At 55.4% G+C, this 27969-nt stretch overlaps 8 protein-coding genes across 8 annotated transcripts; 3 read left to right on the top strand and 5 right to left on the bottom strand.

The window, feature by feature from the left end:
* Window positions 1-4459: 4459 nt before the first annotated feature.
* Window positions 4460-6509, top strand: M406DRAFT_260136 (acetyl-CoA synthetase-like protein; the record flags this gene model as incomplete). The annotated part of the gene is made up of 3 exons (XM_040917343.1): window positions 4460-4675; window positions 4779-5360; window positions 5538-6509. 3 exons carry the CDS (start codon window positions 4460-4462, stop codon window positions 6507-6509), a joined length of 1770 nt encoding a protein of 589 aa, XP_040775695.1.
* A 276-nt stretch (window positions 6510-6785) lies between these two features.
* On the bottom strand, window positions 6786-8180 carry M406DRAFT_278326 (eukaryotic translation initiation factor 4E). Its single transcript, XM_040918345.1, has 3 exons — window positions 7977-8180; window positions 7810-7881; window positions 6786-7706 (listed from the first exon to the last, which is right to left on the bottom strand). The coding sequence occupies exons 1-3, from the start codon at window positions 8169-8171 to the stop codon at window positions 7218-7220; spliced, it is 756 nt and encodes a 251-aa protein (XP_040775694.1). The 5' UTR covers window positions 8172-8180; the 3' UTR covers window positions 6786-7217.
* A 5410-nt stretch (window positions 8181-13590) lies between these two features.
* Window positions 13591-15982, bottom strand: M406DRAFT_331053 (uncharacterized protein; the record flags this gene model as incomplete). Its single annotated transcript, XM_040920592.1, has 4 exons — window positions 13591-13771; window positions 13929-14168; window positions 14379-15431; window positions 15522-15982. The coding sequence occupies 4 exons, from the start codon at window positions 15980-15982 to the stop codon at window positions 13591-13593; spliced, it is 1935 nt and encodes a 644-aa protein (XP_040775693.1).
* A 430-nt stretch (window positions 15983-16412) lies between these two features.
* Window positions 16413-17403, bottom strand: M406DRAFT_291895 (uncharacterized protein; the record flags this gene model as incomplete). The annotated part of the gene is made up of 1 exon (XM_040918999.1): window positions 16413-17403. The coding sequence occupies one exon, from the start codon at window positions 17401-17403 to the stop codon at window positions 16651-16653; it is 753 nt and encodes a 250-aa protein (XP_040775692.1). The 3' UTR covers window positions 16413-16650.
* Window positions 17404-17842: 439 nt separating this feature from the next.
* Window positions 17843-20702, bottom strand: M406DRAFT_291891 (histidine biosynthesis trifunctional-protein; the record flags this gene model as incomplete). The annotated part of the gene is made up of 2 exons (XM_040918998.1): window positions 17843-18170; window positions 18290-20702. The coding sequence occupies 2 exons, from the start codon at window positions 20700-20702 to the stop codon at window positions 17980-17982; spliced, it is 2604 nt and encodes an 867-aa protein (XP_040775691.1). The 3' UTR covers window positions 17843-17979.
* A 717-nt stretch (window positions 20703-21419) lies between these two features.
* On the top strand, window positions 21420-22519 carry M406DRAFT_291889 (TFIID-31kDa-domain-containing protein; the record flags this gene model as incomplete). The annotated part of the gene is made up of 1 exon (XM_040918997.1): window positions 21420-22519. The coding sequence occupies exon 1, from the start codon at window positions 21602-21604 to the stop codon at window positions 22517-22519; it is 918 nt and encodes a 305-aa protein (XP_040775690.1). The 5' UTR covers window positions 21420-21601.
* A 597-nt stretch (window positions 22520-23116) lies between these two features.
* M406DRAFT_322700 (uncharacterized protein) lies at window positions 23117-23811 on the top strand. Its single transcript, XM_040919679.1, has one exon. The coding sequence runs from the start codon at window positions 23267-23269 to the stop codon at window positions 23450-23452; it is 186 nt and encodes a 61-aa protein (XP_040775689.1). The 5' UTR covers window positions 23117-23266; the 3' UTR covers window positions 23453-23811.
* A 337-nt stretch (window positions 23812-24148) lies between these two features.
* On the bottom strand, window positions 24149-26419 carry M406DRAFT_226821 (LNS2-domain-containing protein; the record flags this gene model as incomplete). The annotated part of the gene is made up of 2 exons (XM_040915750.1): window positions 24149-25863; window positions 25936-26419. Coding segments are annotated over 2 exons (2199 nt in total), but the record flags the coding sequence as incomplete, so codon positions are not given.
* Between the last annotated feature and the right edge of the window lie 1550 nt (window positions 26420-27969).

Genomic DNA, 27969 nt, shown 5'->3' with positions numbered 1-27969 from the left:
CAGCGCGACCAAGCGTGCAGATGGCTTCCAATCCCGATGACGACTTGATCCGGTCTGAACGCTTCATAAAACACCGATATTTGCAAATCCCAAAGGATCAACAGAAGCTTCTCGATGACGACAGCTCCTGGTCTAAGCATCTCAAGCAGGGACAATATGGCATGCTCAATCTTCCAAGCCAGGTTCTGCAGGAGGTCAAGAATTCTGCCATCAGCAAGCATGTAGAGCCCTCACAGGAAGATCACACGCCCTCTCCGCCCTCAAGAGCTGCAGATAATGCAAGATTTGCATCCCAATCGCCCACGCAAGGACATGCAGCGTCCAGTCCGGTCAACGACGATGACGGCGATGACGAGAGCGACGGCGTGCCCTTGTGTTCTTGGCCCGAAACCCAGCTGTCCGCAGAGGACGCCGCTGCTGCGACGCAAGCGTCCATCAGCAAGGCTGAAATGCAAGCACCATCGCCAGAAAAACGACACGAGACGCCTCTGCGCAGCACTGAACCAAAGAGGAAGCCCCATTTGTCATTCATCGAAGAAGACCCAACAAGTAGTGCCATGAACAGCGATGGCCTTGAGATAGAGCCTCGCGAATTCTTGAGCCAGTCCATGGAATTGCCGGTCAATAGGGCCGCCTTGCGGGCCGTCGCGACAGGCTCAGGCAGGCCAGAGCCCACACCTCCATCTGCCCAGGCACCGCCACGTACGACTGAGAGAGCCATGCATCCTCCGCCTCCCAAGCGGAGGCGTAGGTTAGAAGAGATCCAATCATCGGAGACTGGCCCGGAGGCTTCGCAATCAGCAGTTGTACCCAGCGCCAGGACGAGTCTACCGCCTCAAGAACCTGAGAGCAATCAAAACAGCATGGCGACGGGTGCCTCGACTAACACATACGAGTCACGGCGTACCCCTCAGCGATCTCTTCACACAGGTTCACCAAGGATGAGATACGGTGGTCCAGCTACGAGTACTGCAACTCATCAAGACCCGTCCGGTTTCACACCCACGTGGGAGGGCCGGCGAATGGCCTCAGCAGCTTCTTCAGCAGTCAACACGGGAGCCTCAACGTCCAAACCTCTATTCGCGCCACCACTAGCTCAGCACATAGCCGAGCACAGAGAATCATCACCATCATCGTCGCCCGCCACGAGGCAAGCCCAGCTTCCAGCAAAGGAAGGGCAGCCTGCCCGGACCCCGTACGAAGAGTTCAAAGCAGCGTATGCCGATTACTCAGAGAACAGCAGGAAATTCGTCAGCGCATGTCTTAGTGTGAACCAGCTGCGGCGCGACCGACAACTTCCCGAATTTCTATATGATGATTATGTCAGGGCACATTCGTCAGAATACCTCATCTATGTGTCAGAATGCGACAGAAAAAAGGCTGAGAGGATCTTACCGGCTATCCAATGGTACAATGAAACCACAAAGGAGATGCAATATACCAAGAGACTGATCCGAAAAGATAACCTGGCTGCCATACTAGAAGCACATGCGGGAGAAGCACGCTCCGTGAGACGATCTCTAGGGGACTCGCAGTCTACTACATCAGAGTCGGCCGCCGAGGAGAGCGACGAGGACATGTCAGATGCACCCGAGGGCAACGAGGAAGAAGAGGGACAGGAACCAGAGGCTATCGAGATGAAGGACGCTGGCGAGTCTCGATCTTCTCCGCAGCTTCATATTGAATCTCCCGGACCTCCGCCAATTCAAGCATTCTCTGGATCTAGGCGTGGTAAGAAGGCGGCGGAAAATGACCATGACCTTTCTGCAACAAGGTCTTTGTCGGCAAATGATCAGACTACAAACCAGAGAGATGAAGATATAGAGGACAACTCCCACGTTGAGGAAGTCGCCGTTGATGGGCTTCCTCCCGTTGCGGCCGATGATGAGACACGAAACGCTCCATCATCTCCTTCCACTGAGCCATCGGAGCCGGAGAGGATTCCTTCTACTCCACAAGCCAGTAGCATCATAAAGAAGGAGAATACGACACCGGCGTGGCGCAGGTTATACGCAGCGAGGCAGAGCACAGCCCGAGATCCTCGCGGCTCGTTTGATACAGTTGACTTCCTGATGCCCCTCCCGCCTTCGCCTTCAGTGTACTCACAGAACGTCCGGTCTCCTGCACCTCACTACGAACGAGTTCCCGAAACCCCGGCCATCACACGACCAAATCACGAACCAAGGTCTTCAGCACAGAGCAGATACCAGCCCTCCTCTGTAGGCGTTGACAATGCCGCTGAGGAAGCTGCAACTGAGCGAGCCGCCCCTAGGACATTGTCGCCTCTCCAAGAGAAGGTGGTACAAGAATCATCCACGCCTCGATCGCGACCTGATCGTGACGATGATGACGACGATGACGACGACGACGACGAAAGCGAAGACGACGCCTTCGAGACCGCGCCCCAAGAGTTGATGCCGCCACCACCAGCAGCGAAGGAAGCAGCACGGAACTCGCCCATGTCGAGACTACCGCCGTCGCCACCAGCGCCACCACCACCACCAGCAGCAGCAGCAGCAGCAGCAGCAGCAGCAGCAGCAGCAGCAGCAGCAGCACGGGTCAACTATAATTCCACGGCACCCCCAGCCGTGGGATTCAGCCGCGCACGGTCAAGTTTGACAATGACCAGCACGGCCGTCCCGCGGACAGCAAATGCCTCCAGTGTCAGGGCTGGTGGGAGTCACAGCCCGACATCGTCAGACAGGTCGTATACCAGCACTTCACGATCATCCAGGCGCATAGGCGAATCTGCAGCGGACCGGAGCAGGAACTTGAAGGAGTTCCTTCTAAAGCGAAGGACAGCCGGCACGCTTAGCTCAACCTTGGCAAGCAGAAAGTAGTATTGATCGGTTGGTTCTGGGTTGTTGCTGCGGGCAAGGCTGACCCGCAGCAGCGACAAGCACGTGTCATGGAAATTGGTCAAAGAAAAAGTGATTCTTAGGAGCTGCCCTCTTCCACGTAAATATCAACATCAGATATCCATCATGCCGAGTCAAGAAAAAGATCGGACGAGGACCCATCGTCTCTTGACGATCTTTTTTACGAGCGCATAATTTCAAATGCACGATTTTTTTTGATTTTTTTTCCAACATCCCCTTGCCCATCGGCGGAAGCGTGCGTGCTTATCACCAACAAAAACTCTAGAGGGAAAAAATGTTGGGCGGTCGTCCAGTTCTAGGTGCCGAAAAGCCACCCCAAGACCCCATATATTCCAGCGTCTCGGGAAGCGATGAGAGGAAAAGCCAGGCCACAGGGGCAGCAGGGGAGGCGGGTACCACATTATTTTGGCCCGTATAAGCCAATCGGCTGCGTTTGCGCGTCGATGTTCCTTTTTTGCCCTCCCAAACTTCCCCTCCGGCACCCTGCAGGGTCCTTGCAGATAGGCTCTATTGGTGGCCATTGGCGGCAGGTCGGGCTATAGTTGATATTTCTTGACGACGCTTCGGAATATTGGCGAGAGTTGTCAGTCTCGATTCTCGCCTCTCTTGTCCAGGTTCATCGGGAGGCATGTTATGTAACATCCCATGCACGAACACCTTCTTGATTCTTGCTAGGAAACCGTGCATGCATGTTGCACCCCAATAAATAGAAGGTGGCCATCAGGAAAATAGTGATCATTTGGTAGGTAAGAGAAGGGGAAACCTCGGGAGAATCATGGTGTGTTGCTTTTTATTGATGCAGCCGCAGGCGTACTGAACGCATTATGCATACGTATACACCTTCGATCACCCAGAGGGCGACAATTTCATGATCACCAAAAATTCTACTGTAGTTAATAATTATCTAGATGTTCATAGAATAAAAATAGCGAAAAAGCAATGAAGTTGTAGTATGTGTCCCCCTCTTTCTCTTCTCAAGTGGTATGCTATACTTAAAAGACATAAAGTGTACAAGGAAAATGCAGCGCACTGAACCCGCTACTGGCTGCGGTCACCGTTTCGGCGTCTCAAATCATGAGCCGAACCGGCCCCAGGGGTGGAATTGAAGGTACCCTGGTCACTGCAAAGCACGCATCGGGCATTTGCCCTTGCCCTGCCGGGTTACATGCATGCTATTCGGATCAGATTGATTGATATATTCGACTGATCCTCACCTCATCCTTCTTCTTTTGTAATCTTCTCTCTCTCTTTTCTCTTTTCTTTTCCTCATAATGATCATTGGCCCTCCGTCTTGGCGATTTGTATTGAGAGAAAGGCTGTCGTTACCCAAGTTCTTATCATCATCGAGGAGCTCCTTTTCCTTCATAACAACATCAGCATCAACATCAGCAACACCGCTGAGGCAGTTGGTGACCTCGTCGCAGGCTAGAATACTCGGCAGCCCAGCAGCAGCAGCAACATCATACCGTCATTCTTCTCTCCCAGGGTGCAGCAGCAGCAGCAGCAGCAGCCGCAGCAGTACCACACACAATTCAAGCTTCGCGAGTGGTGTGAGAATGGCCTCGACGACAACGACAACGATGTCGACGCTCCCGAGGCTGCCGGTCTTCGAGGCTATCGCCAGCCACGACCCTGAATCGATTGTGGCCGTGCACTCAGCCTCGCAGCGGACCTTTAAGTACGGTGAGCTGCTCAGCGACGTGTGTCGGGCCCGCAACAGGCTGCTAGAGGAGGCCGGCAGGGAGGACATTAGCGGCGAGAGGGTGGCATTTCTGGTAGAGAACAGTTATGACTACGTAGGTGAGTTTGAGTGAGAGAGTGGAACCTGTAGACGAGAGACAGAGAGAGCTGCTATTTCCCCCTCCTGGATTATGTTCTTCATTCATAGGGCTAAGAAAGTATCCAGTGATATGGCTTGCCATCCTCGCAGCAAAAGCCATAGCGGTGCCCCTCTCGCCATCCTTTCCAGCACCAGAGCTTCAGTACATCCTGGGCCACAGCGAGGCCTCCCTCCTCCTCTCCTCTGCACGCTTTAGCACAAAGGCAGAGGAGACTCTCTCCCTCCCGCTGGTCACGCCCCCCAAGCATGTCGAGCTCACCAAGCACCTCGGCAGGGGAGCCGCCTCCCAGCAGCAGCAGCAGCAGCAGCAGCAGCAGCAGCAGCAGCAAAACGTGACCCTCTCAGAAAGCACCGACCCAGGCGCCGCAGGTATGATGCTCTACACCTCTGGCACGACCAATCGGCCCAAGGGCGTGCTCATCCCCCAAGCCGTGATGACGGCCCAGGCAAGGAGTCTGCTGCAGGCGTGGGAGTATGCCCCGAGTGACAGGCTGCTGCACGTACTACCGCTCCATCACATCCACGGCACCATCAACGCCATCTTCGCGCCTCTCTTTTCTGGCAGCTCTGTCGAGTTTCTGTACCCTTTCAACGCGGATGCCGTCTGGAGGAGGTTTGCCGCGCCTTTCCTCGAGAAGGACGTTGCTAGCACCAACAGCAGCAGCACGAATGGGCATACAACGAGCAGCGGCGGCGTCGTCGTTAACGGGCATGCTACCAATGGAACCACCAACGGAACGACGACCAACGGCACCAGCACCCACCACCACCATCATCATCATCATCACCACCACCACCACCACTCAACCCATCCCAAGGATAAAATCACCTTCTTCACCGTGGTCCCAACAGTCTACTCCCGCCTCCTCTCCACCCACCGCACCCTGCCCCCACACCTCCAGGAGGCCGCCCGCACCGCCATCTCCCCCTCCAACCTCCGCCTCTGCATCTCCGGTTCTGCCGCCCTCCCCACCCCAATCAAGCGCGCCTGGTCCGACCTCTCCCACGGCAACGTTCTCCTCGAGCGCTTCGGCATGACCGAGGTCGGTATGGCCCTGTCCTGCGGCCTGTCCTTTTCTCACCGCGTCGATGGTTCCGTCGGCTGGCCACTCCCCTCCGTCGAGGCGCGCCTGGTCGACGTCGACACAGGCAAGGTCATCCCGCCCGGCGAGGAGCAAGGAGAGGATGGCCGTGAGCACTCGGGCGAGATCCAGCTGCGCGGCCCGACCATCTTCAAGGAGTACTGGCGCAACCCAACCGCCACCGCAGCCGAGTTCGTCCCCGCCACCGACGGCCGCGGCAGCTGGTTCAAGACAGGCGACGTAGCCGTGCGGCGTCCCGTCCCCGCCACCGCCGACACCACCAACACCTCCACCAAACCCCCCTCCCAGGCCTGGACCGGCGGCGACATGTTCTTTATCCTCGGCCGCAAGTCCGCCGACATCATCAAGTCCGGCGGCGAAAAAGTCTCCGCCCTCGAGGTCGAGCGCGAGCTCCTCTCCCTGCCCGAGATCGCCGAGGCCGCCGTCGTCGCCGTCCCCAGCGGCAAATGGGGCCAGAAAGTAGGCGCCGTCGTCATCCTCAACAAGGAGAACTTCCCCGAGGGCGAGGGCGCCAAGTGGTCCGCCATGGACATGCGGCGCGCCCTCAAGGGACGGCTTGTGGCGTATAAGATCCCCCAGGTGCTCAGGGTCGTCGATCACATCCCGCGGAACGCCATGGGCAAGATTAACAAGAAGCAGCTTGTCAAGGCCATCTTCCAGGATGACTTTAGCGGCGACGAGATGTAATGAAAAGCCAGACCGGCCTTGCGCTGGGTGGTTGAAAAGACAGACCCAAAAGAAAGAGAAAAGAGTAAAGATTTATGCCGATGGCCTGGTATTTCCTCAGGACCATGAAGAAGAAAAGAATTGGATGATCCGGATACAAGTGTATATTAAACAGCCTGGCAATAGCATTGCAAAACGGGGGGGGGGGGGGGAGAGACGTAGATATAAATGTCATGACACCAATAGAACTTGAGTCAGAATTTGAGTCCTCACTTATGCCGCTCTCATTGCATCACAAGAGATATCGGTTCCCATTTTTTTGTCGCTAGAAATTGATCATGGTAAAATCTCTCCTCTAAGAAAACTGACTTCATTATAATAGCAAGCCTCTCCGGTGCGACACATAGTTTGTTCCTCTTATCGTGTCTCCATTTCCTTCATCAAAGCTTTTTGTCCAGGCCAGTCCTGGAAGGGCCCAGGTATCGCTCCAGGCATATAGCCGCCTAATAAAATTTTGTGCAGAGGTATTGCCAATGGCTAGCAGCGCCATGTTCCCTCCTCCTCCGAGACCATTTGTCCTCCTATTTCCTGTGATGAGTGGTGGACAAAGGGGTAGACAGCGCCGTCTGCTTCGTGGTTATGCATGGCATAGTAGAAGCGTCAAGAGGTGATGATGCCCAAAGGATGTGCTAAGGTCGATATGGTAAACAGAGCATGACAGCAACGTAATCAGACCGCCATTTTAGCCCTAGCCCGTGTACTGCCAGCATGCGCAGCCTCGGTGTGGCTGGAGAACTCAACCTGCTCACTGGCGGGCAGCTTCAGGACGTCCTTGACCCTTTTGCCGATGGTGAAAAGGACCTCCTTGCCCTTCTCGGGAGTGCGCCCCTTACCACCAGAGACATCGCCGTCGCCGCGGTTGGGAATGGCCTTACCAACGGTACGGGTCCAGACACCGATACGGTAGAAGGCCTTGCGAACGTTGACGACAACGCCCATCACCTCACCGTCCTCCTCATCCTCGAGAGTGTTGCCAATGGCTGCAAGCATTATGTGCAGCCAGAGCTCATCGATATTGACATTGCGCTTCTCCTTGAACTGGTAAGACCACTTGCCGCCGTGCTTGTTCTGGGGATCCTCCCACTCAGGTCGCACACCAGCCTTAAACAGGTGGTAATCAGACTTGAGGGCGAGCTCGGAGACGGGAGCAATGTTGTTCTATTGAGAGAGAGAGAGAGAGAGAAGGGAGGAGAGACAGTCAGCTCCAGTTCACAAGACAGATTGCCATCCTGAAGAAGACATGAATGAGGGAAAGGCATACATAGATACCCCAGAACTCCTCGACCGAGTTGAAGGTGATCACCTGCTTCAAGAGATCGTTCCAGTTGTCACCCTAAGCGCAAGCAGATCCAAAATTAGCCATGTCCATTCAGTGCGCCTTGGCATAACGCAGGAAGGTCTGTGCGGAGAGGACACAGGAAGACAAACCTTGCCAGACGAGGGCTTGGTAAACCACAGGGTCCAGTTGTTGGCCAGAGGGTGCTTCACGTTGAAGTTATCCTTGTCGTCGAAGACAGTGACTGGCTTAGCATCCGTGGAGGGAGCGGCGTCGGTGGAGGCAGAGGCGTTGTTGCCACCCTCGGGCGAGACGGGTATGGTAGACAAATCAACCTGCTCAGACATCTTCACGTCGTAGGTGGGGGTTTGTTGGGTGCAGTTGTGGTTTTTTTCTCTCGACTATCGTTCGCTGGGAGTTTCACGACGTGTGTAACAGAGATGAGGAATGGGACGAGGTATTCTCTGAATAGGAATGGGTAAACAGTTCTCGTCTACTCTCCGATAGTGAGGAAGGCGCTTGGAGTTGGAAACAAGCTCTGGGGGGGGGGGGGGGGGGAAAGCGTAGGGTGGTGGTGGTTGCGGAATAGAGAGGGCTTGTCGTGCAAGTGGGATCCGATGGGAAAAAGTTCGGTCGAGAGTGAGAGGCACTACTCAATCAAGCAAGCAGGCTCGAGGCGGGGTGGTTGCAATCGTGCCTTCGTTGTTGCGGTCAGCGAGATCGTTGGAGAGAGCGCCTAAAGGTGCTCAGCAGATGTTTGCGCCAGGCAAAAAAGAAACAAGTGCACAATTTGGTTGACGTGCCAAGTGGTGGGATCGTAATGGGAGTTTTTTTGGCGGTTTCAAGAAATCGAAAGGAAGGGTCCCCGTCGCAGGCGCAAGACAATACCATGTGGCGGTTGGCTGTGCTGCCTGCCACTAAGTGCCTGCTGCCCCGCGTGCCTTCCTACCGTAACAGTAAGGCGTCATGTGGTGCACTGGCTCTCCAGCCACGCCTCTGACTGCTTATGTAAGGTACTGTGTGGAGCTTCCGACGCTGTTTGACTACGGCTGCTGCTTTGTTGTGTGGTTTGCCCTTTTATCAAATCAAAAAGTCAGAATAACTTTCCGCCTTACAACTCTTTGTGTTGAGCTCAACCGCTACCTGTTGCCTGTCAATGCTTTGTCACACTCTTCTAGTTCTCTGTTCTGCAGTTTACACACTACCTTCCCTTCTCCTGTTCAGTTCCTTTTCTTTTCTTCTGCTCCAACACCGAGTGGTCCATGCAGTAGCTGCCAGACTATCATGTCTCTCTGATGGGAGATGGCTTCACTCTGAGGAACAATCTGTATTGGTTTTTTTTTTTCTCGTTTCTTCCTGTTCTTCTCTGAGTCTTCTCGTGTGGCATAGTGGAGAGAATTTGCTAGGAATCAATCGCTTTCCAGATCATCGCCCTGTACACTGACTTGAATTGTGGTCCTGAACTTAACCAGCTCCTAGCCCAGTTTGTGCTTCTGCTTCATAGAGAACAATCAAGCTCCACCTTTCTTACACTTTTGCGCCTTCACAATATGCCGGATATTGTCAAGCTTCACTGGTGGTCTTCTTTGTGCTGTTCGGAAACGGACGTCGTGCTGAGGACCCATCCAGATACTCTTTCAGTCAACAAACAAAGCCGCCTCGTGCGTCTTGGTCGCATCCATGGAATCTTCCATGACGCCTTGAAGGTCATATAAACCTAGCCAGTACTTTGTGTGTAACCTCGTGTGGAACACATTGCCAACTTCGAATTTTCTTCTGGAGACGGAGAGCAAGTGCACGTCAGAGCGACGACGAACGAGTGAGTTGAGACTGCAAAACTGAAGGACAAGCGAAAGAACAATTCCTATTCACTGGTCTATTCGACTGGCTTGTCCTCAGTTCCGGAGCGCAGCTGATAGCAGCCATGACAACCATCACCCAGCTACAAACTAGCTTCCGACGACAAGACGATGAAGAGATCATCGTGCCCAACGTGCGCCCCGTGGGCATCGAGCTGTCGCCTGATCCCAAGTGGAGGGGCTGGCGCTTGAGAGAGCAGAGACCAGAGCTCAGGCAGACATATCCCTCGATGCGCCCGCATATCGCCCCTCAAATGGCCTACCGTGCTCAGCTACTGATAGACAAGTATACACGGGAAGAGGAGCTCAAGAATCCAATGTTCAGCCCTCGATCACTTGATGATCTCGCTGGGTATAACCCCACGAGGTTACGGTTCCGCCTCCTTGCAGAAACTCACCAGAGGGTGAGCAAAATCGTCCGTGAGACTCGTCCCAGGAAGCCTGTACGCGAAGAAGACTACGACAAGCTGCCCGCCTTCTGGTTCGAGGAGATGTCCTCCAGTCTCTTTGCCAGGCTTTGGGACTTCGCTGCAGCGACCTTTGGTCATGTCGATTTCTCTGAACAACTGGGGCAGAGGGACTGGACCCGCGACATGTTGCGATATCTTCCGGCCGACTTCGTCCGGTGCGCTTCCGTCGTCGCAAGAGGCGACCCCTACAGGAGGCCCAAAACCGGACCAAAAGGCTACCACGATCACGGCTACGAATTTCTCTTCTTGTCCAGGGACGACCGCGTGTACCTGTGCACTGCCGTCATTGCAAAATTGCTACAGGAACAGTGCTTTGACTCTCTGCTCTTCGGTGCGACACCACAGGAGCAAACAGCTCTAGAGCTCCTCGATCGCACCACCGACGGGACCGCTGACGGTACGATATGTCCTCCTCGCACACGCTGCTAATATGCTACTCCCTGACATCTAACACATCATCATAACAACAGGCTACGCCAGGAAGTTTGCTCGGTACAACCCGATCCACAAGTACCTCACGGATGAGCTCTACGCAGCCGACTTCTGGCCGGAGGTCGATCGTGTCACCGCTGGCATCCTCAACCTGCTCCTCCCGCTAATCAACATGATCGGCTCATTGTGCCCTACTACGCCGTGGCCACCACTGACAGAAGTGCACCAGAAATTGCACAACATCGTCGCCGAGGCGGCCTATCTGAGCAACGGGGACAAATTCTCGAGATCTTGCTTCTGGATCGACTTTCCGCAGCCTGGCCAGCTGTGGGATCTCCGCCAGGAACACGTCACTGACATCCCGTGGAAGGCGTCCAACCAGGCAGCCCAGGCCCACGACAACCACGTCCTTGAAGAGTCGGATGAGATGCAGAAATGGAATGCCGAGAGATATGCGGTATTCCAACAGGCCAATCTTCCTGATCCGGTAGATGATTCGCAGTTGGCTGTCCAATATGAGCTACTTAATCCCAAGCCACGCAGTAAAATCCGGCGTGCTGCCAAGGTCCAGATCAGTCTTTTCCCGTTCCTCGAGCGCTACTTTCCCTTTCAACAGAATGTCGCCAACGGCAGCGGAGGGAACACTGGTGACGAAGTCACAGTCATCCAGAAGGCGCAGGTGGTGTATTATGCTGGTGATGACTCGGACGAAATGGAGCAATGGGAAGACTATACCTTGCAGCAACACCTCCGAGCCTGGGAGGATATTGTCAACCCGAGCACCTCGTCTAGGCCATTCACAGGCTACCTTGTGGCTTTTCTCTTGTCGGCCCTGTGGTGGTTGTGGCTGGGCGCCTTAGCCCTGTTTGTTTTGAACATTATCCTGCCAAGCTCCTCCAGAATCACCGGGGGCCTTATGTCCGACTTCAGGGTTTCATCCGTCTTTTCTTCGACTTGGTCATGGCTACCGCCAGTGTCTTCCCAAAACACAGAGCCTCTTTTCACGAGCTCTGTAGAGGAGGTGCGGACGACCATCGGTATTGATCCCGTGGCCACGACTCCGGCAGCCGAGGAGAACCTCGAGCAACCAACAGGGGGAATACGGACCACTGCTCCCTTAGAGACGATCACTCACACAGTAAAGCAAGCAGAAAAGGACACGTCTCAGGAATTCAGTTCCAGCGAAGCTACCGAAAAGGATGCCACAATGAAGAAAGCTGGGGATACGGAAGATAGCGAAAGTGAGAAGACGAGCAAAGCGAGGTCCAAGGAGACCTTCTCCAGCAAAGACACCAAGAAAGATGCCAAAAAGAAAGACAACACCAAAACGGTTACTCGCAAGAGTACGAGGAGTATGACTAGCACAGTCACATCGCAGGAAGAGCCTAGCACACGTGCCCTCAGGGATGCCACGGAGACACAGACTGATACGACAACACGCACAGAAACAAAGAAAAGGACGAGCACTAGAAAGTTGAGCAACACGATGAAGAGAGACTCATCAGAGGACGAAGATGCCGCGCCTAAGGAGCCTAAGACGATCACTCGCAAAGGGACGAGAACGCGGGCAGTTGAGTCTGAGGATGTCACTACTCAGGATGAGACAGATCAACACGCAAGGTCAGGGTACACTGCCACAAGTCACAGCAGTACAAAGACAACATCCCTGGCTTCCAGCACCTCGACCAAGACCAGTGGCTTCAATGCATGGTTGAAGAAGCCTTGGGATCATATCAACGACTGGCGGAAAAATCGTGATCAAGACTCTGTCCAAGATGGTGCAGAGGATATCGTGAAGCCAGAGCACACTGTCACAAGCGAGAGAAAGACAAGCACAACAATATTGGGTTCCAGCACCTCTACCGAAGGCAGCGGCTTCAGCACCTGGTTGCAAAACCCATGGAATCGTATCACCAACTGGCGAGGGAACCCCGATTCTGATGCAGATGACATTGCGAACGAGCAACGTGTGCGTGAAGACGAAGGTATTCTCAGTACAACGGATGCGCTGCTGGCAAGCTTGCATCGAATGTCGGATCAGCTGGCCAGGTTTGTGTTCAACAAAATGGAGGTCAGCACCAGCCTAGACAAAAATGGCCGCGATGTTGTGCTTGAACAGAACTCCAAGGGAGTATCTGGGAGCGCCGACCTTCACGACTTGCTGGCGTATCTAGGCTCCAGCAGTTCCACATTCCACGACTTCTTTCGCAAATATTCAGAGAAGTACGGTGACGCCGTGCTCAAGAAGGCCACTCCCCTCATAGACGACCTGATGAAAATGAATATCGAGAGGCGCGAGGATGCCGAGAGGGCTGTGGAGGCAAGTGCACATCTTCTAAGCTTCTGGCGTGACTATCGCCGCCATCTCGAGTCAGCCGACAAGGGCAAGGAGACGTCGAGGACGAGGATCGCAAATGGGGTGGAGAGCGTGCCCGACGCGACGGCTGATGGTGATCACACCAGTGTCACCATAGCTGTGCTGAGTGATATCACCGTGGAGGAATATATGCAGGACGTGGTTGATCCGAGCGAGACAAGCCGGGGCCACTGGACGGTGTCGGAATTCTTGGGCATCAATTACAACTGTACCATCAACAACAATGGGGAGGCTACTTGTTTCCAGACTGTGGGGATGCCAGAGGCGACGGTGACTCGATGACAATGTGGGGGTACAGGAGAATCATTCTTTTTGTCCTGCGGGCTTTCTTGCAAGATGATGTTTCACTTATTCCAATGATCAAATTCTCGATTAGTTTATTTGATTTCCTTCCCTTCCTTGTTCTTTCGGACTATAGACTCAGAATATCATTGGCTTCACCAGCTTCACTCATCCTGTGGCCTGTCGAGCCACTGAATTGCCTCGGGGACGTGGCTCATGTGTGTTATTATTGTTGCTTCAACGCTTCGTGGCCGCAAATATATATATATATATATATACATATCCCCTAAGATCAGATCACTACACTGTGATGTATTCATACAAGGACCATCTTGTCGGCTAGAGTTTAAACCCCGTTTTCCCTTGCATCGAAGTACTCCTCCTCGCCATCCGAATCGTGTTCCTCCACCGCGCCCTGGTTGGCCACAGCACGCAGCAGAAGCGCAAACGTCTTGCTCAACGCATCCTGACCCGTATCGATGATCCTTACCCCAGCTTCTCTCTCCAGGCAGATCTCCATAGGCATTCTACCTTCACCATCTCCACCCTCAGTGTCCAGCCCCGCCAACAACCACGGCGCCTCGGTCAGAACCTGCATCGTCCCCGCATCCGCAAAGAGCGCCAGCATGTGAAGCACGCCACGCCCCTTCCCTGGGCTCCGAAACCGATAAGTCCGCACCGCACCGCAGCAGCGCAACCATGGCATCCCGCGAGCCGAGCTGGATCGCCCCAGACAAGGCAGACGCCCCGCGGACATTCCGGCGATCCACATCCGCCCCGTGCGCAGCGAGGATCCTCACGAGCCCAGCCCTGTTAAAGACGAGCCGCGAGGTGCAGGGCCGTGGTCCCGTCCAGGTTATGAGCGTCGACATGGGCGCCGCGACGAAGCAGCTCGAGGGCCGCGTCGTCGGCGGGGCCTCTGCCCTGCGCGCAGCTCATGAGGGGCGTAAAGGACCACGCGTGGCGGCCGTCGACAGGCGCCCCGCCCTGGTCGAACAAGGCAGCGCAGCACGGCGACGTGGTTGTGGCGGGCGGCGATGTGGACTGGTTTGTTGTGGGGGTCTGCGGCGGGCTGCACGCCTGCGCCCAGCAGGGGCCTCGACGGCGGCCAGGTCGCCTTTGCAGGCGGCGTACCAGAGGGCGGAGCGGTGGAAGGCGTCTGTGGCGTCCAGGTTGATGAGGGGCGCTGCTGTGTGGAGGTACGCGGTGGTATCGAGGCAGCGGATGCCGAGGACGACCTTGTGCAGGTCGGGGAGCTCTGTGGCGTCGATGATCTCGTCGACGGGCATGATGCGCTCGAGCTCGCGCCTGGAGTGGGCGGGCAGGTGTGGCGAGGCGTAGATCTGCATGAGGACGTCGCGGTAGGGCTTGTTGCCGTGGTCGTCCTCCTGGAAGATGTCGGCGCCCTCGGACAGGAGGAGGTTGATGATGCCCAGGTCTTCTCTCATCAGCGCGAGCAGGATCAGGCTCGTGCCGTCCCACATGGCGTCGAACACCGAGTGGCACCTTGTATGCAGCGTGCGGCGCACGGCGTCGAGGTCTCTCCTTTTCACGTCTCCCACGATCCCCTCCAGCTCGTCTTCGGGGGCGATGCGCCGGATGACTCGGATCAGCAGCTCTGGTAGGCCTAGGGCGTCCGAGTAGACCGCCGCGATGGCTGTGTGGAGGAGCCAGGTTGGGAATGTATAGGTCAGCCTGAGTGTGGACGAGCGCCTGGAGCAGGTTGCCTTGCAGCTGGCGAGAGTGCAAGGTCGGTGGCGGTGGCTAGGGGCTCTGGCGTTGGGGTTCTTGACGCTGAAGTGGACAGAGAAGGAGCCCAGGGTTAACCTGAAGGCCGTTAAAGCCCAACGTGATGACTTGTGAGAGGATCTCCGCACTGTGTGGCAGCGACATCGACACGATGGCATTTGAGGAGGTTTTATCGAGTATGATGAGTTGGTGGTATTTGTGATGACTGCTGGAATTGTCTGCTCAAGGTACTGGAACCTCCGCTCGTTGTCGCGATGCCTCAACTCCAGACCAGGGGAGGCCTCGTCGGGCTGGGTAGGCTCTGCTCTTTGAATTTCTTGCTGCAGCAGGAGAACATCATGAGGATGTTTTCCTGTCTTTTCTCGTTCATCCTGTAACTTGACAACTGCAAGCTGGTGTTCATGTGCCAGGGAAGAATAGACATTGACAGTGGTTGTGCTAAAGGATGAAAGTTGTCAGCAGGAGTTCATCTCTTACGTGAAGAAGAGAAGAGAAGCCCTTAGAAATCAATGCTATGTCCTTCCTTACACATTCAGCACCATGAGCCTGACCAGGAGCCTGTGATAGCAATCATCCAAGCTTCTCTGCAGGTCAATGATGGTCTTTCTCTGCCCCAACCACCCAACCCTGGAAACAGAACCGATATCTGTCTCCGTCTCTATCTGTGTGTCTGCCCTGTCGGCACCCTGCTGCTGAGCTGACACACTCTCCAGCACATCCTCCAGCCGACCCAGCATCATGCGCGCAAACTCGACATCATACGACAGCGCACCAACATCTCTGCTCGGGCCCAGGACGCCGACGACGGTGTTCTGCACCTGCACCACGCTGTCTAGGAGGTCGTGAAACCTGGTTGTGGATTCTTGCAGGCGGAGGACTTCAGCAGGCGCGGAGGAACAGTCTCGTAGGATGCTGTTGAGCCGCGCGATGGCCCTGTAGGCGATGTCGAGGATACCGAGGATGCTGCTGGCGTTCTGGAGGGCGTTCATTCTTGCAGCTAAAATACGCCCCGGGAAGTCTCATACTGTAGAGTGTCGTTTTTAAGAAGAAGGACGCATCCTCCTCTTCTTGTAGGGGAGCCCACAAAGGGCCCGTCTTCATAAGTTGTAATAGCTCAGCGCATCTTGAGGTAGTAACTGCAACCTCTCTCCTCTGCATTGGTGCATAGTATACTGAGTCTAAAGCTGTAGATAACTATAGTATACATGCTGTACTGTAGCAATGTGGTGCGTAACATCAGTTTGAACCGCTATGACGGAGGGAAGCCAGAGGGGGTCGTACTTATGCAGGAGGATACGGGAACCTGGTTCGGAAATGTGGCCCAAGTTGGTAAATAGTCAAGTCTATCTCTTTCACCTGATAGGTTGGGTAGGGAGTATGCAGCTGAGGTAGCATCATGCTGGCTGATGCCGACTCGCTTCCTCAACTAACTGAGTTTTCTGTGTTGCGTGCTTGGCCAAGTCTCATAGACATTATGTACGCCAAGGGCCTATATGGCTCGTGTGTATGGAGATGCGAGGCACGACGATGAGAGGGCCCATCTAGAGTTGTCGCTGAGTATGTAGTGTTGCATACTCTCTCAGCTCCTAGAGAGACGATCGGTGAATGGCACACATGATGCCTCCTCTCGCAGCCTTTGTAGTTTCGCGACCGTCAATCATGGACGCGTCCTCATAAACAGGTTTGACGGCAGCACAGTGGACCCCAGCAGTTCTCCATCCACCTCGTACTCAATCTCCTTCACCGGCACGAATCCAAGCTGCTTATACACCCACCGTCCCATCACCGAAGCCTCTGTCGTAGCCTCCAGCCCGCCCCGCCTGGCCGCCTCATCGAGCCCCCACCGAACAAGCTTGCTCGCGATCCCCCGTCGCTGGAAATCCGGGTCGACGGCGCACAGGTCCAGCACAAAGACAGCAGGCACCTCGTCTCCTTCCTTGGCCCGCACAGTCGCCACACGCGGCTTCATGAGCGAGGCCCAGATCTGCCTCGCCAGCCGCGCCGCTTTCTCGTCCGGGAATATGTCGTCTGTGCCGCCGAGCTCCGTAGACGGCGGATTCCCCCACCCGGGCGCGAACGAGAGCTGCGCCCAGGTCGCGACACCGACGATGTGCTCACCTCCAGGCCTGTCTGGGTCGGGCACTGTGGCTTTGAGGAAGACGGTGCTGGGGTCGCCGGCGCTGGTGGGCTTTGTGGTCTGCCAGCGCTTCACGAAGCGGTCGGCGTTGGCTTGGCGGCCCGTTTCCGTGTCCCAGCCTGGGCTGATGGCTGTCCAGATGGCGTCTTGAATTTGGTCTCCAAAGGACCTGGCGCAGACATTGAAGAAGGGTAAGAAATCTGAGGCGTCCTGGACGACGGAGATGGTTATTGGGCCCGCGTCTGTTATTGTCGTTGGTGGTGCTGCCGACATTTTGATGATGGCTGGGTTGGTCCAAATCTGAACTGAAAGGGGAGAGTAGTAGTAGGAGCAGGTCGGTCTGATGAGTGTGTGATAACTTTGGAGATTGCAAATGGGAAGAATTATTTACAAATAGAGTCGTCGAGAGGAGAAGAAAGAAGAAAGAAGAGAGAATTGTACATCCCCGCATGTCGAAACCAAAAGGGATCCACTCATGCGCCGAGGTCTCGTCAGCCAGACCGAATTGGCCCTCCGGTTTTCTGCCGGGCATACTTTACACTGGCCTAAGACAGGATAGCATAATAAACAACCCTTATACTCGTAATGAATACGAGATGATAAGACGGATCAATATAGAGCCGGTGTGCCATCTGCAAGGCCTGTTTAGGTCTCGATTCGCGAGATATGCGCTCGAGAAAGGGACGAGAAAATGTATGTAAAGGTAGGGTGTAGTCTGGATGAAGAGAAAAGAGGCTCTTTTTGGTTCAAATTTGTCGTTGTTGTACATTTGATGAACAGACATCGACGTGATACGTTCTAGATCACACACAGAAATCTCTCTCTTTTTCTCTCTCTGTTTGTCTGTCTCTACCGTTTCATGTGCTCCATGCGAATGCCTACGGCCCGCCTGTGAGCCTCCAGCTCTTCCACCTTGGCGAGCTGCATCACGGCCTCGCCGACGTTGCGCAGGCCCTCAGCTGTCAGGTTCGAGCTGGTAATGTGCTTGACAAAAGACCCCAGGTTGACGCCCGAGTACTGCTTGGCATAGCCGTATGTTGCTGTACCAGAATGCGTTAGTACATCTGGGTGTGCCTCTATACCTCTGTGAAAACCTTCTTGCTTCATGGATCATGGTGGCAAGAGGTTCGTTGTGGGTTTATTGAACTTTGGAACTTACGCAGAGAGTGATTTACACCAGCAGAGTAATCACCCACGCTCTCGGGCGTCCACTGTCCGATGAACACGCTTCCCGCGTTCATGACCGTCTCGGCCACCTTCTCCGCGTCTCGCAGCTGGAGGATCAGGTGCTCCGGCGCATACTCGTTGCTCACACGCATGGCCTCTTCGATGGTCTTGACCTGAATCGTCACAGAGTGCGCAATCGCGCCGCGCACAATCTCCACCCGCGGCAGCGCCATGGCCTGGTCGTGCAGCTCGTCCTCAATGGCCTGCAGCTCCTTCTCACCCAGGTCGACGGCGATGAGGATTACCTGGCTGTCGACGCCGTGCTCTGCCTGCGACAGCAGGTCGGATGCGACGAATGCTGGGTTCGCCTCGCGGTCCGCAATGACCAGGACCTCAGACGGGCCCGCCGGCATGTCGATGCTGACCCCGGCATTGGTGTCGTTGCTGACATACATCTTGCCCGCCGTCACAAATTGGTTTCCAGGGCCCAGGATCTTGTCTACCTTGGTCACGCTCTCAGTACCATAGGCCATCGCCGCCACAGCCTGCGCGCCACCGGCCAGCACGATGCTCTCAGCGCCGACCTTGTGCGCGACATAGACAATCTCAGGTGTCACACTGCCGTCGGAGCGGGGCGGCGAGGCGAGTACGATCTTCTTGCAGCCAGCCACCATGGCGGGGACACCGAGCATCAGGGCTGTGGAGGGAAGAACGGCGGTGCCGCCGGGAACATAGAGACCAACGCGTTCGATGGGCCGGGAGAAGCGGCTGCAGATGACACCAGGCATAGTCTCCACACGAAGAGGCTTCTCTTCCTTCTGGGCGGCGTGGAATTTCCTGATGTTCTCAAACGAAATGTCGATGGCCTTGATGGTCTCCTGAGGCAGCTGCATGAGCGACTGAGGAAATGGGGCTCTGAGAACGGGCGAGGTGAGAGAGGTAGCCTTCTCGAACTTGTGGGTATAGGACAGGAGGGCTTTGTCGCCGTTCTTCTTGACATCGTCGATGATGGGCACAACAATCTTCATGATCGAGTCGGCAGATTTTTGTGAAGGCCGGTTCAGCACCTGCTCCAGCTGCGCCTGGTTGAGCTGAGACACATCGTAGCGCTTCATGGCAATCCTGCCAGACGCAGGCACTGGCGCCGAGGTCGCTGGTGCAGTCACGGCCGCGGTTGTGGTGCCGTTCACGGGCTTGATGCCCTCCTTCTCGGCCCACTTGCCCTTGGCGTCTCCCTGGCGCCTCTTGACCTTCCAGCTCTTGGCGTCAAGACTCCTCTCTATGTCGGCAAGGCTGACCCCCGCGCCGACGGCCTTGGTGAGGGCAAAGTAGATCAGGTCTGCTGCTTCAAAAGCGACATCTTGTGGCGACTTGGCGTCGCATAGCTCCTCTGCCTCCTCCATGATCTTGGCTCGCAAGAGCTTCTCGTCAGAAAAAAGACGCGCCGTGTAGGATCCTTGCGGCGCAGATTCCTTTCTCGACTTGAGAGTCTGCTCCAGCTTCGGGATACCCTTCAGCTCTCCGAAGCAACCGAATTGATCCAGGTGACAAAATCGTCCTGTCTGTCTGACCACGAATTTCAGAGCGTCACTGTCGCAGTCCAGCGATACCCTGACCAATTCTTGCGTATCTCCTGAGGTTGCGCCTTTGTACCACAGACCACGCTTTCTGCTCTGATACACTCCAGTCTGCGTCCTGAGTGCCTCTCCGACACTTTCCTCGCTGCTGTAGACGAGCCCGAGGGCGATACCGTTCTCATCACAGACGACAGTCGGGATGAGACTGTCTGGCCTGTCTGAACGCCATGTCGAGCACAGGATCTTGGAGACGGACAGCTTCCCGTTGGTCTCCTTTGCAGTAGTGAGGCCGGTCGAGGGGAGGATGGGGACAGCACCCAGTTGAGCGGCAACCTCCACGAAATGCTCCAATGTCGCCCCTTGGATGGGTCTGACGAAGAGGTTCTTCACCTTTCTCGACTTGGCCTCCGCCAGGAACAGGTTGACCTCATCACGCTGTGAGTGGTCAAAGTCGGTGATGAGCAGACCATGCTCGGTAGCTAAGCTCAGAGCATCCGTCGCCTTGTTGCTAACAACCGGTGCGACTCTAGACCCATACTCTGTATATTCAGAGAGCTGCTTAGGCTTCACGAAGACCCTTCGTGCACCGGCGTCGAGGAGGGCGAGGACATCATCCTTGGACTCGAGCTGAGTCACGTCCAAAAAGGACTGGGAATCGACGTTGTGCTGGGCGAGGAAGCGTTGGGTCTGCTCGAGGTTTTCCTGGGTGACTTGGAAGAAGACAGCGCCCAGGCAGCTGACCTCTTCTCGGCTCAGACCCTCTGTGCCAATTAGGCCTGGTGGTATCGCAACGCTCACCAGGAATGGGACGGGAAGCGTTGTCTCCATGGTTGATGTCCTCTGTAGACTTCGATGCTCGAATCACGATATCGGAGGCAGAGGAATGCAGAAATCAAAGCTGGGTTGTCTATCAGCGAAAGGAAAACTTTCCTCCTCTGTGACTTGAGAGAAATATAAAAGAGTCACTCATATGTATCAGTCAGTAAGTGACCCGTCAAAAATCACACCACTCAAGTAAAACGTGTTGATGAGTCTTAACTTCGATACATGGCTCCAAGAAAGTGGCACTTGAAATCGAAAAAGTTCAATTCGCTAGTACGTAACTCGTGCTGGGGCTCCTGGATCGGCGGCTGTACCCTTGATGCCGCTTTTGGTTGTATGGAAGTGGCAGCGTCACCGTGGGGCCTTCTCTTTTTTTCCCTTTCCCTCTTGCCATCTTGGTCTACGCAGTTTCCAGTCAGTACAGCACAACCCCTCTCAGGTGGAACCCCAGCGATCTGCCAGGGGCCTGCAAGGGCTAGCCACAAGGTGCAAGGCTACTAAACCTCACAGGGGTTGGAATAAGGTTGCTAGGCCTCTGCATGCAGGTACGTACTTGCCCAGCAGCTGGCTCTGCTCCCGTGGCGGGCAATTGTTTGGCCTTTTCCCGCCATTTCGCGTCTCCATGGCTAGCTCGCCGTGCTGGGCCGGGGGTGTGAGCTTGGGGCTTTCACGGTTCCCAGGCGCGACTTCCAAACGCTCACCCTAGCTTCACGACCAGGCTCAATCCATCCAGAAATTCCGCGCCACGATAGGAATTAATCTGGCAATAAACGTCTGGATCCAGCTCAATAGCCACAATCATCGTCAGCACGACACCTTTGAGCGGACACGACGCCTACAGTTCCCTCTCTCAGCTCAACTTCCCCCTCCCCCGGAATCACGTCGCCTCGTCACGAAACTTCACGATGTCTGCCGCGGCACCACCGCAGACGAACGGCGTGCCGTCCTCGCCCGGCGTGTCTCAATCCCAGACCCCCAACAATATCCAGTCGCAGCCAACACAACCGGCGTCTGATGGTAACACCCAACCAGCTACAAACGGCGTGCCCTCTCAATCCACCCAGTCTCAACCACAACCACAAGCTTCATCGACACAGCAGCAGGCTCCTACGGCAGCAGGAGCGCAAGCCGCTGGCTCCAACACAAATGCAAGCTCCGCTCCTAAGCCTCGCGACCAGCGCACCATCGAGCTTCTTCTCAACGCGCAGGGTGTGACCGCCTTTGAGTCTCGCGTGCCTCTCCTCCTTCTCGACTTCGCCTACCGCCACACTGCCTCTGTTCTCTCCGACAGCTTGTACCTTGCTGCTGATCCATATACTACCCACGCCGGTTCCAAGCCCTCTGCGGCATCGGGCGCGGCTTCTTCTGTGCCTGGCACTGGCGGTGATGCGACAGTCAGCGCCAATGCCGTGCGCCTGGCCATCGGCTCACGGCTTGCGTACCAATTTCATGGCGGCGGTGGAGCCACTGGAGGCGGCGGCATCAGCAAGGATGCACTGGCGAATCTCGCAGCCGAGCGGAACAAGGTTGCACTGCCTCGCGTCCCCGCCAACGAATGGGGTGTCAGGCTACCGAGCGAGCGCTTTGTCATGACCGGCATGGGATGGGGCCTTCGAGACATCCTGGCCCGGGGCGACGATGACAGCGAAGATAATGAGGACGATGATGACGATCAGGAGATGGTGGATGCGATGGAGGTGCAGCCGAACGAGGAGGACGTCGGCGGTGATGGCGTCGAAGGCGGCACGATGGAGGATGTGTTTGGGGCCGAGAATAACGAGCAGGTCGGTGAGGAGGATGTGGACATGGGAGGGGCAGACTAGAGCTCTGGCCCCATCACCAATGGACATCACTCTGCGTTAGATATGACATACGGTACGTCTTGGAAGAGCGCGTATGTCATGGACTCGCCGTCGCAAGGCGAACCGGGGATGCGACTCAACCCTATGCAAATGGCGCGATTCTCAAACGCCTCTGGAGAAGGTTTGGGTATGAGGGATCTCAACGGCACAACGTCTTTCACAGACGTGAGATTCATTTCTCCTCTGGCTCGAACCGCTTGGAATCCAGATACCGGCTCCTCTGATGCCCATGATACACCATCTTACAACAACACTCGTCACCAGGGTTCTATGCACGGGAATACCACGAATCCGAATAATGGCATCGCTTTTCGTTCGCGAGATGGATCTCAGCACACCAGTCATCAGGCAGCCAGCGTCCAGCATCTGCAGACAAGCCAGAGTCAGCCTTTCACCAGTCACCACTCACCAAGCGCCTCACCGCAAAACAGCGATGTCTTAGATGGTCGACGAGCGGCCATCCAGACAAATGAACAGTCCCAAATTAGTCCACTGCATCTGCAGAACGGCTCAGTACCGAACAATATTTCTTCCGCCGTTTCTCCACCACACCAGTACTACTACCCACAGGGAGCAGAGCTCCACCCCTACACTACGCTCAACACTGGATCTCAAACATTTGTATCTGGAGCCGGACCCTCCTCCTCTCCCTCCTCCCATCACGGGCCCAACCCTCAGCCCAGTGCCAGCCCGGCCCCTCCACAGGCCATGCCGGGGCGCTACGCGACCATGTTTCGACATCCTTTGTTCGAAAACAGCCCACTGGCCGAGCAGCAGCAGCAGCAGCAGCAGCCTCCCGGCTTCGTCCAAACCACTGGACGCAATCCGTTTCGCCGGCCAAGCCCGCCATCACCTGCCGTGGACAACTCACCAGCCCGTCAGTCTGCGCCGTAGCGAAGCATCTCTTTCGCGGCGGGGGGGTTGTCGACCTCTATTTCGTCGCAAGGTCATCCTGTGCCAGAGGTGATGGGACGACTTAAGGTCGACGAGGTTCACGTGGCATAAGACCACCAGTCAGCATATGGTGGTCCAAAGAAAGGGCAGTCCGAATTGCAAAATAACACTGGAGAGAGAGAGAGAGAAGCGATGCTAGAGAGACCTCGTTCTTTTCATCTTCTTTTTTCCCCTCACTGCGCGAGCAATCCACCCGGTCTATTCCTACCCAGCTACTTGACATCGATCCCAAACATAGTGGTAAGCGATGGAATTAGTTTATACAAAGTTCTGATGATAAAACCCAACCAAACGATGACAAGATGATACGCTTGCTCCTACCCGTGATATGATGATGATAACGATGATGATGATGCTTGACCACAACGCCTTGCTGTGTATATGAGAGCCCGCTTGCGTGGGTGTGTGCGTCCGCAAGTTTTATGTTCACTGCTCCTCGACCTCCTTCTCGATAGCGAGATCCGTCATGCCCGTGATCAGCTCAGCACTATAATCCTTGACCGCTATCCGTGGCGACAGCGGTCTCGAGGGCTGTTTCTCTTTAGGCGGCGCAAGGGTGGCCGCCTTTCCTCCTCCTTCTACCTCCTGCTTTTGCTCCTCCTCCTCCTCCTCCTCCAGCCCCTCTTCATCGTCATCCTCGTTGTCCTCCTCCGGCTCGTCTTCCTCGTCATCGGCGTCGTCGTCGGCCAGGCCGTCCATCATCGACCTCGCCATGCGCTCCTGCTCTTCGTCGTAGTCACCGCTGAGGACGCTCCCCTCCGCATACCCGTCGTCGTCGTACGATCCCCTCGAGATGTAACTGTCGCCGAGCCCATCGCCCTCGATCTCGTCCTCATCTTCGGCGTACTGGCTGTCCTTGTCCTCCTCCAGCGCAAAGCCGTCTTCGTCGTCCGAGGCCGAGAAGTCGTCCATCTCGAGCGGTTTGTCACGCCAGTAGGCAAAGTCCGTGTACTCCTCGCCGCCGCCCTTGACGATGGTGGACACGGGCGGGAAGTAGTGGTCAACGACGTCAGTCATACTGACGTAGCTGAGCTTGAGCTTGTTGAGGGAAAGCAGGTCCAGGGAGACCTCGGCGTTGCTATTAATAGTGAAGATGCGCGTCCTGGGCACGTCGACCGTCCGATAAGAAATTTGATCCGTCAGCCGGTTCCCGAAGCCGGCGTAAAAGGCATGGTGGTCCGCCCCGTAGAGCTGCCGGATGTCCCGCAGCGTGGCCATCTTGAATACGTGCGGCTTGCGCAGGTAGATCTCACGACGCAGGGCGGCCATTGTCCGGTCAGGCGAAAGTATCGTCGGGCCGCGCGGCAGACGGTAGCCGTCCTGGACGATACCGGCAAGGTACGCTCTCGTGGTGTCGGCCTGGCCGACTGATCGACTTGTGAGGTACATAATGTTGTATCCGTTCGCGACAATGTCGCTGTAGAGCTTGGCCACACCCGCGTGTGTCCAGTCCCGGCCGACCATGTTGAATAGCTGACCGAGCGCATCAGACTTGGTGATGGTGCCGTCGATGTCCGAGATGACCACTGGCGTATCGTGTTTCCACAGGTACATGAATGCGGAGCAGGTTGCCCTGTTCACGGTGAAGCTGAGCGAGTTCTCACCCGGCTTCAGGTCCATCGCCTTCAGCTGGTCGCTGGTCAGACGCAAAGTCTTTGCGTAGTTCCTATTAGGATCACCTGCGGCCTTGACTCTGCCGCCGGATCCTGGCGAGGCAGGCGGTGTCTGTAGACTGCCCTGACCGACATCTGACTCCGTTCTCCTATGCACAGGTAGTGCAGATGTAGTCCCTGTGCTGTCGTCGCTATGGTAGCCTGGGTCGGACACTGCGTCAGCATCAAATGTGCTGGATCGGAGACCGGCTTCCATAGTCTTCTTCATGGCCGCATCCTTGGCCTCTTCGCTGCTGTAGATCCAGAGATTCCCGTGCTCGTCGATGCCGAACAGCGCTCCAATATCGTAGTTCCCCTCAAGCTCCTCAGAGAGAACCTTCCTGGCAAGGATCTCGGCCCTGATTGCGTCTTCTTCGCTCTGCTTGAAGCCGGTCATGTCGAGCATCAGGTCTCCCGTCTCGGTAACGTGTGTGGGGATGTTGACGGCCTGTAGCCCTCTGGATAGATTCCTGGCACGTTCCAGCGCCTCCTGTGGGCCCAGAAGCGGTGGGCTCATGGACCTATCCTCCAGAAGGTCAAGGCTTTCGACACCTTCTTTCAGGTCGGACTCGCTGGTCTTCTTGCGTGCGGCATGGTGCAGGATATCCTCGCTATGGGGTCGGGTGAGATGGGAAAAGTCTCCTGACTTTGGTCGCCCGTGCGAGAACGAGGTCGCGGTTGACCCTGGTGTAATCAGACCTGCACTCGACATCAGCCTCATCTCACAGACAAAATCTTCCGAGCGGAAACGGGAGCGGGGGAAGCACATACCTGCATCTCGTGGTACTGAGCTTGAGTAAAGCGCCGAGGGAGGAGGCCGAACAGGGCTCGAAGAACGGGGTGTTTCCTTCCCATTTTCGTCGTTATCCAGGTCGAGTAGGGGAGGATCCTGCAGGAGAGAAGTGGTAGCGGCCCTCCCAGGCGGCATTGGGGGACTAGATGCAGGAGACACCAAGGGAGAGGTCTGGAGGTTCTGAGGGATGGTGTCACTCGTCTCGAAAACGAAGAAGGCCTCGCCCCCTTCGCCCAGCTTCATGGCGTAGTCCTGCTTCTTGCCATTGACCCTGAACTCGACCTTCTTCTCGTATGGTCGCAAGAGCGAGAACTTGCCGAAGCGAACATGGAAGGGGGAGCACGACAGGGTGCCATCTGCCTGCTCTACGACTATTACGTCGATTGCGCCGCTCAGGGTTGCTGGATTTATCGAATTCCATGCCGTCGACACGGAATCTGATATGTTGCGCACGTATTGCATCGTGCAGTCTGTCGGCGGGGTCGTAGGGAGGGGAAAGGGGACGGGAAGGTCAAGAAAGATTCAACCCGAAAGAGAAGGGGAGTTGGAGGGGGATTAGGTTTTTTGGGATGGGATGGGATGTATGATGTATGTACGTATGTATGCAGACGAGGTGAAGAGTGCAAGGCTTATGGGAGGATGGCTGATGATCTACGGGGGCGGTGGGTCACTTGACGGCACAAACGTAGGCACTGGCGTAGGTCCCCAGGTGATGACTTCCAGCGTGCCCCATAGCCCTAGGGGGCTGCCAGTGCAGAAAACAAGAACCCAACAATTGGGTACCCCTGCTAGCCCACCCGTTAGTTGCCAGCCGTTTCGATGAGACTATTTTTTTTGATGGTGTTGGGGGTAACTCCTGTCAGTGGGTGTATGAATTATTTAGCGGCTGTTGTACAACATTTATGAGTAGCATCAGTACTTTAAAAGTAATGGCCTACTCAGTACCTTTCTGCGTCTCGTCTACTAGCATATCGTATCTTCCTCTCTGTCGGTGTTCTTGTCCATCTCTCATCTTCTGTCACATGTCATCTTACGATTCCCAATGAGAATGACTAGCTGACCGGGGCGTATTCTCCGTGCCTCGGATATTTGGGGGATCGACTTGGGCTCGGAATCCATGAGTTGTACCCCATAGCAGATTAATTACAGGGTACTACCTAGCGCACCCGCTATCTGGAAACTACCGAGCCCCCCCCCCCCCCCGGCGTCCTGCAACGCGTAGCTGCCCTGAGGGATGTGAGGCTTAAGGTCACCTGAAGTCATTGCTGCTGGCTTTCCAGCCACTCAGCCTATCCGCCTGTCAGACTTTGGGGCCACATTGACCCGAGGTTCTGCTTTAAGAATCGGGTCAGATCAGATCCAAGTGATGTCATTGTACTGTACAAGCCGATGTTTGATTCAAAATTGAGAAAAGCGAAACGACAAACACCTCAAAGCCCCCACGAGGGGAGCAGATTGATACAATAGGCTTTGACCTCTACGACCTTGTTTGAGACATCGGACGTTGACGACGATGGGGGACGAGCGATCCATGACAACATACATGGTCCTTTGTTGGTGGTCCTCCACCTCGAAAACCCCGAGTCGACCCAGCATGCTAATTCGTAATGGACCCCGGTAGTTCTTTGTTGGGCAGCACAAGGTTGGGGGGGCTTGCGCTGCCACGAGACAGAGTCTTGGTGACGGGCGGCTTGCTTGCGCCGATGTAACCCCAACATTCCTAGCCAGGACAATGCTCACCACTGGTGTTGAGGAAGGACCATGCCAAACATCTTATGAATGTCTTGCCACGGCCTGACTGTGATCTGTCTTGAGTATGCTTGGCTGTGCTGTCAGTTAGGCTTTCTGTCATAGTGGCGAGTGACTTTGCATCCAAACAGTTCGCTGTGATCCTTCGGATAAATGGATGGCTCTCGTTGGACGAAATTATCCAGCCTCTTCTACAGAGCAGTCATCACATCTTCTTGCCTTACTGTTATTCATTTCTTTTTTGCATTGCGAAACTGTCCTGT

Source organism: Cryphonectria parasitica (assembly GCF_011745365.1).
Source record: "Cryphonectria parasitica EP155 unplaced genomic scaffold M406scaffold_5, whole genome shotgun sequence".
NCBI lineage: Eukaryota > Fungi > Ascomycota > Sordariomycetes > Diaporthales > Cryphonectriaceae > Cryphonectria > Cryphonectria parasitica.
Note: the sequence above shows the minus strand (reverse complement) of the source record. Positions and strands in the feature narration are given on the sequence as shown.